Source organism: Bremia lactucae, linkage group LG1, assembly GCF_004359215.1.
Source record: "Bremia lactucae strain SF5 linkage group LG1, whole genome shotgun sequence".
Classification (NCBI taxonomy): Eukaryota; Oomycota; class Peronosporomycetes; order Peronosporales; family Peronosporaceae; genus Bremia; species Bremia lactucae.
In genome coordinates, this window is record NC_090610.1 from 394,365 (window position 1) to 409,872 (window position 15,508).

A 15,508-nucleotide genomic window follows, 5' to 3' on the forward strand; every position below is an offset into this window, starting at 1 on the left:
AGAGTTTCGGGACGACGCGTTTGCGTCATCCCAGGTACAGGGGTCTGTACCTGTTGTAATCTCAACAGTTCCGCCTGTTGAGAGCCTTGCTGATTCAGCAAGGCTACTTTTTCCTTCATCTCGTCAAGTTCATGTTGTATGAACTTGGCGACGGTTGAATGGAGGGCATCTCTGTCTAAGTTGGACAGTAATGCCAGGATTGCATCGTTTCCTACGGATGAACTCATTCGTTCAACCGCACTCCTTTCTATATCACTTAGAAAGGAGTAGCTTTCAGGGGAAACGTGATGCGTATTCCCACTACCATCTAACATGTCCATGTTAAATGTGGGAAATGTGGTCCTTGGACGGACTACAAAGTGCTACCAGGTGTAACGGGGCACTGCGACTTGTACTGTTTCAGTACAAGTCCACTTCACACTGCTTCAGTTGTGAGCGGTGCCTTTCGTTAGGTGACGTACACTGTACATATAGAGGAAGACTTCTCTTAAGACAAGTTAGCTTAAGAGTGTAAAATGAAAACTGTATTAATATAGTTAAGTGTCTCTTAATCTATCTTTGTAAATGCTGACTTAACTATAAACTAATACTAAACATGTAAATGAATTCTTATCTATCTTATCTTGTAACTCTCTTTGATTACTTCTACAGCTGATTAGTCTGCGGAATAAATAGACATAATGGTCTATACCTATTTATGGATAAGAATTCAGGACATTACTATATAAAGTAATATCCTCTAAATATTATCTACCTTTTAGATAATATTTTAATTAACAACCTTTAAGTGTTATATTCATGTAACGATACACCCCGTTACAGCGATTATATTTTGATTGGTAATATTGGGTATCTATGTTTAATACGGTTAAATATAAATCAGTCTCAAAACTACCTCCTACTTGATAAGTGCGCACGAGGTGCCGGATTACCGCTTCCGTGACGACACTTAATCAAAGTACTTATCGCGTTGGGTGAGGTCGCTGACGCGCCCACCACAACTACCTCACTGCACGCAAGAGAAGCTGGTTTAACCGCTTCCTCGCTGTGCTAGGGTGTGTGTCTAAGTAGAGCGTGGCCGCATTACGACGTGCCCGCCTACACCTGCTCTTCATATCTGGTGCGTCACGTCCTGACATCAGTGTGTCAATTTGCCTATTATCGCAGTACTTTAAGTCGCCGACACAAACACACATGAAGGCTGCAGTGGGTGGGCTTCGTTATTTAAAGGGGACACATTAGGTCGGTATTTGCTACAAGCGTGGCGACGAAAAGGAATTCGTGCCCACTATTTTTGTTGATTCGAATTGGGGTAGCGATTTGTCAAGGCGTTGATCCACGTCTGGATTGCTAGTGACTCTATGCGGTGCTCATGTCATCTAGTCTAAGCGGCAAAGGACCGTTGCTATTCCCTCTGTCGAAGCCGAATATATGGCTTTATCTCTTGCATCGCAAAAAAGATTTTGGCTTCGTCTTTCACTTCAAGAACTGGGTGCGATTCAGCAACCTGCTACCGTCATGAATGTTGATAACCAAACCGCAATATCAATGGCAGAACATGTGGAATACCAGTCGCGAGCGAAGCCTATTGACCTACGCTATCACTTTGTGCGAGACGCAGTTCAAGACGGTGTGATCAAGATGCAGCATGTGCCTACTGCTAAACAATTTGCGGACTTTATGATCCCTATGCCGTAATTCATCAAGCTAGTCAAGCTAAGTGGAATTGTTGAGGGTCCAGAGATCAGCAATTGAGGGGGAGTGTAATAGATGGTGAACTCCACCATCTGTTGTATTGTATGAGCAATTGCAATGGCTCATCTGTTATTTAAGGTGCTGCTGGAGATGTTCTCTGATACTAGAGGTGGGGTTCTAGAAGATGCGTTGTGCATATTTTTATATAGTTTGATAAGTTGAATTTATTCCATTTTTTCCATCTTGTCAACAAGTCTCTGGTCAAACCTTTGCCTAGTAAACACTTAAAAGTCAGGGCTTACAAGTCACAACCCACAAATAGTCTTTCTACCATCCCTACCGGTTCGAAATATGCAGTCGCATTTTCCATATTTGCCTCATACAAGCACTTTGATGAACTTCTTGTTCTTATTTTTTGTAGATTCGCTTTGCACTTCGTTGTCGAAGTCGGAGAGATATGCGCTTTATTCGCATTTTACAAAGAGAAATACGCCATTTTAGATTTCTGGTCCGAGCGATTGTGATACTGACGTAGAAAGCAAGACGTTTGGTTACTACTCACGAGAAATCACATTTAGGGGAGGGGGTCAATTGTTGCGAAATTATCGGTACATTTAAACATCCTGTCATTATCTATTTTCTCGGTCATCACAAAAATGGCTACGTACGATAGAAAAGAGGGTCAGCTCAGCGACGTGATTGAGGAAAGCGATGACACTCCATTTTACGTTAGCGACGCAAGCGCTGTGCATTCATATACGGCTGCAATCGTGCAGTTTATTCGAAACTACCGCCTTCTAGAATTTGGCAGCACCTTAATTTTATATTTCTTTGGTGTTGTGTTTGCGAATATCGATGTGCATGAACGTCCGATTCGCGGAATCCAAGTACGCTTAAGCGAGTCAACCTCGGTTTGGTCTCTTGATCCGACTATTGATGAGGTTAAGCTATCAGAACAAGGTGAGTCTTTGTCAAAAGCAGCTGCGAATTAGATACTTACTGTTTATGTCTTCATGTCAGTACCACTATGGCTTTTGCAGGCACTCGGAATCGGTATTCCGATCGCAACAAACCTTATTGTAAACTATGTGCTTCCATTGTTTGGTCACGTACGCGTCATTCCTCATGACACGCGTGACTTCTTGCTCAGTCTGTTTCAATCGGTGGCGCTGTCCATTTTTCTCACGCAATTTATCAAAAATGTTACTGGCCGCTTCCGACCAAGTTTCTACGACATGTGTGGTTGGGACTTTGACGTAATGTGGGACGGCGTCACTAATTTATGCACCGATGACGACGGGGAGAAGGAGGGTCGGAAGAGTTTTCCGTCGGGTCACGCGTCTTTTGCGTGGGCATCCATGCTTGTTTTGACGGTACGCTTGCGTGATTTTTCTACTCTATAAATCAATATTCTTATATGCGTTGTTATTTTCTTTTAAACAGCTATATCTCTTGGGCCGGTCCCGTCTTAACAGCGAGGTCCACAGTATTTCTACACTGCAAGGCGGAAAGAAGTCCCTTTTGCTAATCGTGTGCTGCTTGCCTATTGTACTTGCTTCCTGGATTGCTATTACGCGTTGCATTGACAATTGGCATCATTACAGTGATATCCTGGCTGGTTCCGTCATTGGAGCTGTATCTGCAACTTTTGCGTTCAGCTACAACTATGGATCGATCTTTAGTCATGACTCGGCAGGGTTACCTTTAGAAGAAATTCGCGAGCGTCGTACTGGCAGAATAGCGCAGGACGCCGATACTACTAATGTGTAAATTGCGGCTCTTGCACGAACTTTATTGCTTACTTTTATGTGATATCTACAACATTATTAATTGTCAATTCTGCCACGAAATTTTCTAGAATTGGATTATTACTCTTAGCTTAGTTAACTATCTGATGTCTATTGCTCCTCTGCGATGTCACAGAAAAACGCTACTGTCAACAGCGTTGCGGCTAATCGCGAAGAAAAGTGTGATATTTCATTATTGTTGATGTAGCAACTAATAATGTATGTGAGCCACATTAAATATTGCAATCTACGAATGTACCAGCAATGTACCAGAGTAGTTGAAAAACATCAAAGAACTTCAGAACAATGCACCGCTCAGGGTCTCAAAGGTGTGCTTCACTCGCATCGCCCTCGCTACACGTAAATTTTTTTTAACGTATTTGCTGTCCGCTTTTCTGTCGCTTCCCCAAAAATCCAGTTCCAGGTACACAACTCCCTGTTCTGAGAACTGATTCGTTGGATAGATACACTTATAGCTCTTCACACTGTCGTAGCCACGAGCACGAAATCGAGAATCAATACCGACTATCAATTAAACAAGAGTCAGGCCGTTGTAATTTTGACAGTCAATACAAGGAGAAGCACAACGCCATGGTGGACAGCTTTCAACCCGAGTGTGTATTTGTGGCGCCGACGACTGCACTCTGCCGCTTTTTCGTGCTTGGAAAGTGTCGCTACGGCAGCCGCTGTACCTTTTCGCATGAGCTGCCCGCCCAGGTGAGTGAATGCGCTGATAATGAGACCGAGAATCTTTCAGCAGCGGCATCATTAGTAAATTGTCCGTTCTATTTGCGTGGGAATTGCAAATACGGCGAGTACTGCCGCCTTAAACACAACCCAGCTTTGCTGCCAGACGGCAAAGCTGTCAACTTCACTCATTCAGCTTCAATTATAGGAAAAGCAGAGACGTTTGCAGCCTTGAGCAGCGGCGCTGCCATCCATATTGAGGCTGCTGTAAACCAGCAAGATTTCACGTGCGGTATCTGTTTTGACGACATCGTTCAATCTGGCAAGCACTTTGGTCTATTGCGTAAGTTCTATTATCTCTTTTGAACGTATTGAACTTCAATATTCGAATTGGCTTACACTCGAACATTGTATCCGCTAAAGGTTGCGATCACTGCTTCTGTCTAGAATGCCTGCGCTCGTGGCGCCAGTCGAAGGATATGGAGCTAGAAGTCATTCGCGCTTGTCCAGCATGTCGTCTTCCAAGTGATTTTATCGTGCCATCGCTCATTTTTGTGGCAGGCGAGGAAAAGGACAAGGTTGTTGAGGCGTACAAGAGCCACTTGGCCCTGCGGGAGTGCAAATATTTTACAGGACTCCTCGGTAGTTGTCCGTTTGGTCCACGTTGCTTCTACGCACACCGAGACTCCGAAGGTCAAGACGTGAAACACCTGGATTGTTTGAAACGATCACCCAAGCCGCGACGTCGCCGAAATGGACTTCGGATTGGAAATGCAGCGCAGCATATTTTACAGCGACATGATCACCTCTTTCATTTCTTTGACGTTCCAGACTGGGACGGAGATGATCTTGGGGAAGATTTGGACTTTTTGGATGTCTAACGACTACATTCGGGATGAGTATTCGAACGAAGACTACATTCGTCGCGGGTTTCTGGAAGACGACTACACTTACAACGGGTTTCTGACGACGACTTCGACACCTAATAAAATTCTGCAGTCGACAAAATATATGGTGAGGTTGCAGTATGAATTTTGACAGCAAAGCAATCAAAAGGTGTTTCCGGCTTCACGTCTTACAGTGAGATTAATTAAGACGTGTTATAAATTGAGTATGAATTTCATCGATTAAAGATTAAAATTTCGATAATAAAATACAAATAATCCAACAATACGCAGAAATTTCTGCAGGGATTGCAATACTTTATAAGCAATTTAGTCCAAGTGTTGCCGACTCGCTAGGAGTGCACGGTTACGGGTGGCTGCTTCATCGGCGCTGTAATGGGTACACTTCGGTTGTTGTAAAGTGTATCACCCAATTAATTGAACAAATGGGTGTTGGCCTAAGAAACCAAAAATAAAAATAACATTAGACATTCCTTGGACATCAATGTTTCAGCCAATCGTAAAGGCATGGATCTAGTCGAGGATTGACATTCTCCCGGTCCTGGATTGACCCTCGTCATGAGACGTCCAATATATCAAAGCACCGAAAATACATTTTTAGAGACTGGCAATGATGCCTTTGAAAGCAATTCTGCTGGAGCATTCCCCTTTGAACAAGACGAGCGACACCTTGATTCTAATATCGAATATACTGCAGAGGAGAAAGAAAAGAGATATTCACCGGAGGAATTTCCGATAAATGAAAGCTCTTGGGATGGTACTGAGACAGCGACCACCTTTCGCTTGCAACTTGCGCCTGTTTCTCAAAGCAGCTCGTGCCCAGTTTGTCTCCGGGTGATACAACTTCCTGTGCTCCAAGATTGTGGTCATGCCTTATGCTGGTCTTGCATGCAGCAATCACTTGCATCGCTCGATGACTGTCTATTGTGTCAAGCTCAAGAGTATTTTAAACCTGGGAAGAGTGATGCATTTTCAACAGTCGATATGCACCCTGTGATTACCACAGGACAAGATCGCTGCATGCCAGTAAGTCTTTAAGCGATTAGTTATTGTACATTCCTATTTTATAAGCTAAATGTGTCAATATTGTCACTAGATTAATATATTGGGCGCAATTGGAGGCCCTATTGTCCTGGCTGATCAAATACGACTCAGCAATAGTAGTTATCATTCCGTCAGTCACGAAGCGTCTAAGGGACAGTCTGGAATTCTTTTCGACAGTTTTGATATGCCTCTGCAGCAAGTCAAGTTTAGCGACTCGGACGACGGTATTGACGTCGACGATCTGATTTTATATGAAAATAAGCATCCCGTAGCTCCTGTTTCAGTGAAGGCTTTTCTAAGTGGCAGCTTCGTTTTTGGATCAGCGAGGAGACCACGCCGATCGCTGAAAGCGGTCAAAAGTCGACTTTATTGACAGTCATCATCAATTAAGCAACCATCATCGACTAATATGGCAATTGTTAAATCCACTTCAAGCACCTCTAGACTTAACGCTAGCCAAGTTGGCAAGAGGAAAGCCAGATCTCGTAAAGAAACGCGTGATCATCCTGCGATTGTTTTTATGGAGTGGAAATAATAAGGTTGGAAGCAAATCCACCAGAGCCGCGATACGACTGTGGAATAGCGATTTATAAGAGCTATCTGATAGTCGTTGGTGGAATTGTCGGCGAGCTCCGGCTGAACGATGTGCATACTTTAGATCTCGCAGCGCTACCATCGCCTCGCTGGACAAGACCTGTGGTAGGCGGCAGAGCCCCTCAGATGGGGAATCTCCTACAAGTTTTCGTTATCGATGACGATTTGTTCGTAATCGGTGGAACAAAAGATGGAAAATATACGACGGAGCTGCATCGCATTCACCTCAGTATGCTTATTGTATAATTCGTCATTGCTTAGTTTTACTTCAATTAATTGACACTTGAATGGATGGTCGTATATCGAAGGATTGGATGTGGGAACATTAGAAGTTACGGGAACATTGCCATCGATGCGTTACTGGTACTCACTTACTCCGCTGCGTGGCATGTCAATTTTGTATGGCGGTTATGGTCATCCCCAGCGGCTCAGTGATACATTCGCGCTTCGATTTGGTAGCCAGATGCCCCTTTGTTTGCGTAGGTTCGGCCTCATTGACATAAACGGGTTATAATTTGTAAGTAGATACTAAAGTACCAACTTGGATAGAACTTCAGACTCGCGGAGATAATCCAGGGCAGTCATCAACGCACTCGGTGTGCGTTTTCAAAGACCGCATGTACCTTTTTGGAGGATACGATGGCAAGTATCGTCGTGGCCAGCTTTTTACGTTCGTTATTGGTACGTTAGGCAACTTGTAATAATGACAGATTTAGCAGTGCTCGTACGCAGAAAGGGTAACGAAGGATCGCATTGATTGCAAATGGCAAAAGATTAAGACACAAGGGCACGGGCCTGCATCGCGCTATACGCACTCGTGTTCAAGCATTGGCCCCCATTTGATCGTCCACGGAGGCAACACTGGCTGCTTGAAGGGTGACACCTATGTGTTGGGGTTTGAAAATGGTGCGTTGTGAAATAATTGAAAGCTCGATAAATGCTGAAGTTGGTCCTGGCATAGATGACGACGCTCCGAGATGGAAGCTTGTCAAGTCTGATCCTCCAATGATGCCTCGCGCTTGGCACAGGGCTGTCGTTTACAATAATGCGATGTACATGTTTGGAGGATGTACGGCCCATGGAAACGATAATAAAGTCATTCGTGTGGCATTCCAGGACCTATTGCCGTAGGGTTTTGCACTTTTTTGATGCCTAAAACGAGACAAAGTGTGTCGCTCGATGTAAGCTGGAAAGAGTAGTAAATGAGACCACGACTCGAGGCATATTACACTTTATCGCACGTAAATGTTGCACGGCTGCACCTTCATCGCTCACATGCTTCGTATATGTTTAGCAGCTATGCGAAGCAGAAAACAACTGGTATTATCATATAATGACCTATACTGATAGCAGTTACGCGCGTGTTTATCTTAAATCGAAATTGCTGGTGTATCGGGAAGCTCTATTGTCGGTAAATGTATTTCAAAGATGGAAGCATGTCGAAGCGTAAAACTAAAATAAAAATCATTTAATGCTACAGTGTCCACTAAGATCCGCCTCGGTTTTTTGCACAGTGAATTTAAATAACAGAGGATAGTAATTTTAATTTTATCTGACAGTCCATCAAAAATTGAAGCATTTAAGATATTCTTGCGGGTGACGCAAATGCGAGGTGAGATGGAGGAAGAAATGATGCCAATTCTACTGAATTTGACAACTATACCCTTTAAAAAGGCGCCAAGAAGTCATTATTATGTGCTACTGGTAGTCGCAGGGATCGCGGTGACACCCGTGCTTATAATTATCATGAAACTCTGCCTCGGAGACTCGACATCCGTCTCATTCAATTCTGTTCAAAGTCATCAGTCGACGACAAACATAAATGTTTTGCCCTCACATCTGCAATCTGAATGTAAAGAAAATTATTTTACACAGACGCTTGACCACTTCGATGTCGGAGCGCCCACCTACCAGCAACGATATTTTGTCTGCGATCGTCATTTCCAATCTAATGGCGTCCTTTTTTTCTATGTTGGTAACGAGGCCGACGTCGAATTGTACTTAAATCACACGGGCCTCATGTGGGAGAATGCCAAAGAGTTTAGCGCAATGCTTGTGTTTGCAGAGCACCGATACTTTGGCAAGTCGGTACCTTTTGGTGACGAAATGATTAAGCACATGAAATATTTATCAACGGAGCAAGCGTTGGCAGATTACGCAGTGCTTATTTTGCACTTAAAAAATATTTGGATGTACGATATCCCTGTGATTGGCTTTGGCGGCTCCTATGGTGGCATGCTGGGATCTTGGCTCCGGATGAAATACCCTCATGTCGTCGACGGCGTCATAGCGAGTTCAGCTCCGATTCTATCATTTCTGGGAGACGTAGGGACATTAGACAAAGGGTCATTTGCACGTCTGGTGACATTTGATGCGTCCAAGAGAGCGGGATCAGCACCACTCTGTGCAGCAAATATTCGTCGAACGTGGTCAGTCATGAAAACACTGGCGCGGTCGGAAAAAGGTCGAAACCAGCTTAAAGAAGCTCTTTCGCTCTGCGAAGTTGTAAAAGTCGAGTCCACGAAAGACATTGCAAGAGTTATGATTTGGGCCAAGTCAGCGTTTGACTACATGGCAATGGGCAACTATCCGTATCCTTCATCGTATATAATGAACGGCGTCAGCGTACTACCACCGTACCCAGTTCGTGTGGCATGCTCATATGTTGCTGATGACTTTGCAGCGGACGACGAGATTGGTCTCTTGTCTGCCTTTTCAAAGTCTCTTGGTGTGTATTATAATAGTACCAAGGACCAAAAGTGCTTTGAGCTCACTGCGTCATCCAATGCATCTGCACAGAATTCGAATTTCTGGGACTATCTCTTTTGCTCTGAAATGTATCAGCCCCAAAACGTTGATGGGGTGACCGATATGTTTTGGCCTATTCCGTGGAACTTTACTGCCGATAAAGAATTGTGTAGGTCCAAGTGGAGGGTTGACATTCGTCCCCTTTGGGCTACGATACAGTACGGAGGGCGCAAGGCACTAAAAGTGGCAAGTAATATCGTATTTAGCAACGGAAACTACGATCCCTGGTCGGGCACGGGAGTGCTACAGAATTACTCGAATTCTGTCGTCGCTCTTTCCGTTGAAGGTGGTGCCCACCATCTTGATCTTATGTTTAGTAACAAATTAGATACTCCGTCGGTGCTGGCCGTGCGTAAGGTTGAGAAACAGTATATGCATAACTGGGTACGCGAATTTTACGAGCGTAAAGCTGTTTTGGCAAGCGAGTGAAGTGTGCTTGGTACAGTTTCGTAGACAATATTGAACAACTTCGGCCTATTTTCATATTAAGCAGAATAATTTATGCTCTACTATGGCTTTTACCTTAGCGCGACCGCTCTAAGGACCCTAAGAAAGGAATTTCTTAATAGAGCTGTATTGAAAAATCGATAAATGTCAAACGGATTTACTTAATATGCAAAGCAGCTGAACTGTGTTCCTCTTAAATAATATGTTGAAAAATATAGGTATATGAAGAAGAGGCACGGCCATGTTCCAATATGAAAATGCGTGCAGTGTGTTTTATGCAAAATGGTGTACCGAACATGGTCGACAACTAGAATCTATTCTGCACGCGTGGTGCAACATTACGTTAAAGCTTTTTTTCCCCCATATTAGGCCGCGTGGATCTGAAACCTTGGAGGTAGGACGAGCATCTGCACACTGCCTTACGGCCATGAACAACCCTCCGTATCAGACGTACGGTGGTCCACCGCAGCAGAATACGCAGCAATCACAAACTCCGCACACCGCAGCTTTTCGTCCGTTTAATCCGGCACAGGTAAACGCACCTCTCTCAGGCAGTGGCGGTATCACGCCCGTCCGCAGCGGCAGCAGCCATATTCTATCCGCTGGTCCATTACATCAGATGGGTAGTGGCCCGAGCAGCTTTGTGCCGAAAAACAGCAATTTTTCGTCGGGCCCGGCCAGTCAACCCTCGGCCGCGACATCGCAGCAATTTGGCAGGAATCCAGCTTCTATGAGCGGCAGCAGAAGCTATGGACCATCAATTGGAGAACCAAGTAGCTTAAATCAGCCACAGATGATGCGCGGACCTCCTCCATCGGGTATGGTGCCTCCCATGCGTCAAGGTATTCCTGGTCCACCTCCACCAGGAGCTGAAGCCGCGATCCACGGACCTCCTACCGGACTCACACATCAATTCGCCAGCATGGGACTTAATAGTACCGGACCTTCAGGTCCAGGCATGGCCGGACTGCCAAGAGGTCCTGTGCCAATGGGTGGAATGATGGCACCCCCAGGTGCTCCTAGCATGGCTCAGCAGTCTTCGCAACAGCCATTGATGTATCATCAACCTTCAGTGTTAAATCAACAGCAAGGCCCGACCACAAGCCAGCAGCCTGTAGCGTACAGCAACCTTCCAAGTGGCAATTATCAGCAACCGAATACAATGAACGGTGCGGTGTCATTATTGTGTAAAGATTCAAAATCTTGTGTCTTAATTTCTGTTACTTCACAACAGATGGATATGGAGGACAGCCGGGATTCCAGCATCACCAAACACAGCAGGTATCACCGATTACTGAAGAAATGATGGCAGCCCAGTGCGATCCGCGGTACATGCGACTCACAGTGAACGTGCTGCCGTATTCACTTGATCATGCCAATAAGTCAAAATTGACGTATGGACTGATTATTCGCCCATTGGCTCCTTGTAAAAATGGCAAAGAATTAAAGGTCGTGAACTTTGGACCGACTGGTGTCGTGCGTTGCCGTCACTGCCGCACGTATATGAATCCTTTTGTGCAGTGGGTCGACAATGGTCGACGCTGGCGATGCAATCTTTGTGGCGTATCTAACGACGTTGCAAGCTCGTATTTTTGTCACTTGACTTCCAATCAAATGCGGCAGGATTATTATGAGCGTCCAGAACTTAGTTCTGGCAGCGTCGAGGTAATTGCTCCTTCAGAATATATGATGCGGCCACCTCAGCCACCCTGCTACGTCTTTGTCATTGACGTTTCAGCGACTGCAGTGGCATCAGGATCCGTTCAGATTGCTGTGAATACGATAAAAGCACAGCTTGATAATTTACTAGGTGCTCCACGTACGCGTGTGGGCTTCCTCACGTACGACAATTCGATCCATTTCTACAATCTAAAGGTTCGTACGCTTTAAAGTGATCCTCTTATTTGTTGTACCGGTTTTCTTATTATCTGACAACGAATTAATACGAAACATTTGCGGACAGTCGAATTTAAAAGCGCCACAGATGATGGTGGTTCCTGATCTCGATGAGCTTTTTATTCCTATTCCTGACGAGCTACTTGTAAATCTTAGCGACTCGCGCGAGATTGTTGAAATGTTACTTGAAACATTGCCAACAATCCATCAAAACGCAAGCTCTGCTGAAACCGCGCTTGGACCAGCTATCCGTGTCGCATTCAAACTCATGGTATAAAGTGTAGCAGATTTCGCTTACTTCGGTGTTGTGCAGACGTACTTAATCATTGTGTGCTTCAATAGTCGTCTATTGGGGGCAAAATGCTTGTTTTTCAAAATTCGCTGCCTTCGACAGGAATTGGAGCGCTTCGAAATCGTGAAAATCCAAGTCTTTACGGATCAGACAAAGAACACACGTTATTGCAGGCCGCCGATACGTACGCAATCATTTTTTCTACGATCAAGGATTATTTTTCTTGTACGGTATTGCTCACTGGTCGCCCTGTTTAGATTCTATCGTACCAACGCCATTGATTTCTGCCGCCAACAAGTCAGTGTGGATTTGTTTCTATTTTCTTCAACGTATACAGATATTGCCTCGATGGGTACGCATTCCGCGTCGGCAACTTTTCTTTAATGTTTCTTTAAATTGTGGACTATTTTGGTATATTGGCATTAGGCTCCCTATCAAAATACTCGGCTGGTCAGGTCTATTATTATCCATCCTTTAATGCTGAGCGTGACGGCGAGAAATTTAGCAAAGAGCTGGCGCATTGTCTTGTTCGTGAAACTGCATGGGAGGCTGTGATGCGTGTGCGCTGCACAAAGGGAATGCGTCTTGCAAACTTCTACGGCAATTTCTTTTTGCGTGGACCAGATCTGCTGGCGCTTCCGACGTGCAACGCAGATTCAACGTTTGCAGTGGAACTCACGCACAGTGACGCCTTGCTAACATCCACGACGATATCCGTACAGGCTGGTCTGCTGTATACAAATTCAAGTGGCGAGAGACGGATCCGAGTGCACACGGTTTGCATTCCTGTTACCAAGCGTGCGTCGCCCCCTGTGAAATTAGATCGTATCATGTATTTGAACATCCTAACAGTAAGATGTTACTTTTATTATTATAGTTTTTGCGGAAATTTTCCGCCAAGTTGACCAAGACGCCCTGTGCAATATTATGGCTAAAAACGCGCTAGAGATTGCTATTAAGACAGGACTAAACAGCGGCCGCTCAAGATTGCAGGCACAGTGTATGGACATTGTTAGCGCCTACCGCAGCTCTGGTGCTTATGGAGCAAAGCAAGCGTCTGGATATCAACTACATCTCACTGAGTCCCTACAGTTATTGCCTCTATACATAGTGCGTCTGAAGAATTCGTTTATATTTTGATAGAGTAACCTAAATAATTGTGTTATGCAGATGTCTCTTTTAAAAAACTCGACTTTGCGTGGCGGCACCGACTTAAACGTTGACGAGCGTGCATTCCTGCAGTATGAGGTACATCTAAATTTTTCCAAGCTGTATTTTCTTACGCTAAGAATGAAATGTTGTGGTTCAAATAGCTGAATAATATGCCTGTTGAGTTGTCACAAGCATACATCTATCCGCGGATGTTTGCTCTGCACAATATGCCGCCGGAGGCAGGTCTCCCAGCCTTAGAAGACCTAGCAGCTGAGAATGCTCACTCTGCCACGGCAAAGTCCGTTGTGCTTCCACCGGTTGTCAATCTTTCCATCGAACGGCTGCAGTGCGACGGTGTGTTCCTATTGGACGACGCGTTAACCTTGTACTTGTGGGTGGGCCGCTCAGTTTCCCCTGAGCTTTTGAATAGCCTTTTTGGCATTCCTTCGCTGGAGGGCGTAGACTGCAACCAGGTAAATAGCTAATTGGATGTTCAATGATAAATTTATGCTGAAGTTTGTGATTTTTTGTGCTCAGCTTAAACTTATGGCCCCGCACGATGACACAAGTAATCGGGTTGATGCCATTTTGACATCGATCCGCGCAGAGAGATTGCCATGTCAAAAGATTGTGGTTATGCGAGAAGGCGACCCGACTGAGGGCCGCTTTTTCTGGAAACTTGTTGAAGATAGGGCTAGCTTTCCTGGTGGCTCATACTCATACTCGGAGTTCTTGGGCCAGATTAGTCGCATGAGCCTCTCAGGCGGTAGATAGAATCAGACATGCAAACACATCTCGTTGCGAATGACGAAGGTAAATGGGAACGGATGAGTACTAATGCGTAGGCATTTAACACGACAAGTGTGCACGGTTTTTGCGATTTGACTAGTATAAGGCCGTGAGATTTGAGGATAGAGTCTGCTCGTTGCCAAGTGTGAAAAGCACGAGTTGCTCAAAAGATGCGTGTAGCAAAATTTTACGTAATGGGATAGACCAAGAGAGAAAAAGCGCAAAACTTTCGTATAGCATTTCATCTGAATAAAATGTGCAGGTTCCGAAAGCCACACCACTATTGCCTTGAAGAAAGTTAGTTTTACTCATAGGTACGTTACATAAACATTTATCATAAACAAATACATAGACCCGGGTCTAGACATTCCCTTAAATAAGTTTATCCTTTTAAGTTAAAGTATATAAAGTCACGCGAGTTGTACGGACTTGAACCCATGATTTCACGGTCACGCCAACCTGGCACAGAAGCATCACATAAGTAAGAGTCATCAGGAAGTACTTTACTGTGGAAAGAAGCAGCACCTTAGACGCTTTTGAATCTCCCCAGCTGTCAGCATATGACGTACTAATGCAATACGCTCGCATTGAAACGGGCTAAAGTTGCTTTAACGTTACACAAACCCATTAAGTACACTTTGTGTACTTAACGGAATAGTCAGTTACTTTATGTAAAGTAAATAGACCTGTGATTTGCGCGGTAACGCCTCAAAGTGGGCTTACGCGGCGTTTATGGCAGACGTTAAGGCGTTCCCATCATGGGCGATCTTTAAGACAAAGATCCGCTCCGTGTACCATCCACCGAACAACGAAGTGTTGCTTCAGGCGCGCTTCTTTAGACGCGACATGCGAGCGATGCAAGAATATGTGCAGGAGATGCGCTGGCTGACGGCGTCCATTAGCGTCGTCCATTAGTGTGGGTCCCATATCGGAACACATTAAGGTGCTCAGCAAGAATATGTGCAGGAGATGCGCTCGCTAACGGCGTCCATTAGCGTCGTCCATTAGTGTGGGTCCCATATCGGAAAACATAAAGGTGCCCACGTTCATGTACGGGCTGCGGCACCGCCCATCGCGACAGACCCTTTTTAGAAAGGTGCCGTCGACAATGGAAGAGGTAATTCAAATTGCCGCACTTGAGGAGAATCCTTCAACAGTGCCTCGGCGACAGCTTGGTATAAGCCACCGTCCGAAAGGCTGGATGCCACTCGAATAAAGTTGGGTAATGCAGACGTAGTCTGCTCTAAGTGCGGTAAGCACTAACCGACCTCAGTGGCCGAGTGGTTAAGCACTGGAACTGGGACCGGGAGATACGTGGATCGATACCCGCAGAGGGTGATACGATGACACATCGCCGAAGATAGGCTAAAAAGTAGACGAGCAACCATCGAATGGGTGGCCGCCCTGCCGAC

At 45.1% G+C, this 15,508-nt stretch overlaps 4 protein-coding genes across 4 annotated transcripts; all 4 read left to right on the top strand.

Moving 5' to 3' along the window:
- The first annotated feature begins 2,173 nt into the window (after positions 1-2,173).
- Positions 2,174-3,545, top strand: CCR75_006164 (uncharacterized protein). Its single transcript, XM_067964235.1, has 3 exons — positions 2,174-2,655; positions 2,716-3,068; positions 3,139-3,545. The coding sequence occupies exons 1-3, from the start codon at positions 2,352-2,354 to the stop codon at positions 3,463-3,465; spliced, it is 984 nt and encodes a 327-aa protein (XP_067822947.1). The 5' UTR covers positions 2,174-2,351; the 3' UTR covers positions 3,466-3,545.
- A 371-nt stretch (positions 3,546-3,916) lies between these two features.
- Positions 3,917-8,203, top strand: CCR75_006163 (uncharacterized protein). The gene is made up of 6 exons (XM_067964234.1): positions 3,917-4,512; positions 4,593-6,100; positions 6,171-6,941; positions 7,021-7,195; positions 7,262-7,618; positions 7,674-8,203. The coding sequence occupies exons 2-3, from the start codon at positions 5,633-5,635 to the stop codon at positions 6,489-6,491; spliced, it is 789 nt and encodes a 262-aa protein (XP_067822942.1). The 5' UTR covers positions 3,917-4,512; positions 4,593-5,632; the 3' UTR covers positions 6,492-6,941; positions 7,021-7,195; positions 7,262-7,618; positions 7,674-8,203.
- Positions 8,204-8,329: 126 nt separating this feature from the next.
- CCR75_006162 (uncharacterized protein) lies at positions 8,330-9,949 on the top strand (the record flags this gene model as incomplete). The annotated part of the gene is made up of 1 exon (XM_067964233.1): positions 8,330-9,949. The coding sequence occupies one exon, from the start codon at positions 8,330-8,332 to the stop codon at positions 9,947-9,949; it is 1,620 nt and encodes a 539-aa protein (XP_067822941.1).
- Positions 9,950-10,338: 389 nt separating this feature from the next.
- CCR75_006161 (uncharacterized protein) lies at positions 10,339-14,467 on the top strand. Its single transcript, XM_067964232.1, has 10 exons — positions 10,339-11,136; positions 11,202-11,842; positions 11,931-12,134; positions 12,206-12,339; positions 12,413-12,507; positions 12,582-12,953; positions 13,033-13,265; positions 13,326-13,403; positions 13,469-13,780; positions 13,845-14,467. The coding sequence occupies exons 1-10, from the start codon at positions 10,395-10,397 to the stop codon at positions 14,079-14,081; spliced, it is 3,048 nt and encodes a 1,015-aa protein (XP_067822944.1). The 5' UTR covers positions 10,339-10,394; the 3' UTR covers positions 14,082-14,467.
- The last annotated feature ends 1,041 nt before the right edge of the window (positions 14,468-15,508 follow it).

Excerpts from the sequence above, each read along its gene's own strand:
- CCR75_006161 (XM_067964232.1), top strand. The coding sequence starts at position 10,395 with ATGAACAACCCTCCGTATCAGACGTACGGTGGTCCACCGCAGCAGAAT. Across the intron at positions 12,135-12,205 it reads GTGTCGCATTCAAACTCATG|TCGTCTATTGGGGGCAAAAT; the intron begins GTATAAAGTGTA and ends GTGCTTCAATAG. Across the intron at positions 12,954-13,032 it reads TTGCATTCCTGTTACCAAGC|TTTTTGCGGAAATTTTCCGC; the intron begins GTGCGTCGCCCC and ends TTATTATTATAG.
- CCR75_006164 (XM_067964235.1), top strand. The coding sequence starts at position 2,352 with ATGGCTACGTACGATAGAAAAGAGGGTCAGCTCAGCGACGTGATTGAG. Across the intron at positions 2,656-2,715 it reads GGTTAAGCTATCAGAACAAG|TACCACTATGGCTTTTGCAG; the intron begins GTGAGTCTTTGT and ends TCTTCATGTCAG. Across the intron at positions 3,069-3,138 it reads CATCCATGCTTGTTTTGACG|CTATATCTCTTGGGCCGGTC; the intron begins GTACGCTTGCGT and ends TCTTTTAAACAG.
- CCR75_006163 (XM_067964234.1), top strand. The coding sequence starts at position 5,633 with ATGAGACGTCCAATATATCAAAGCACCGAAAATACATTTTTAGAGACT. Across the intron at positions 6,101-6,170 it reads GACAAGATCGCTGCATGCCA|ATTAATATATTGGGCGCAAT; the intron begins GTAAGTCTTTAA and ends TATTGTCACTAG.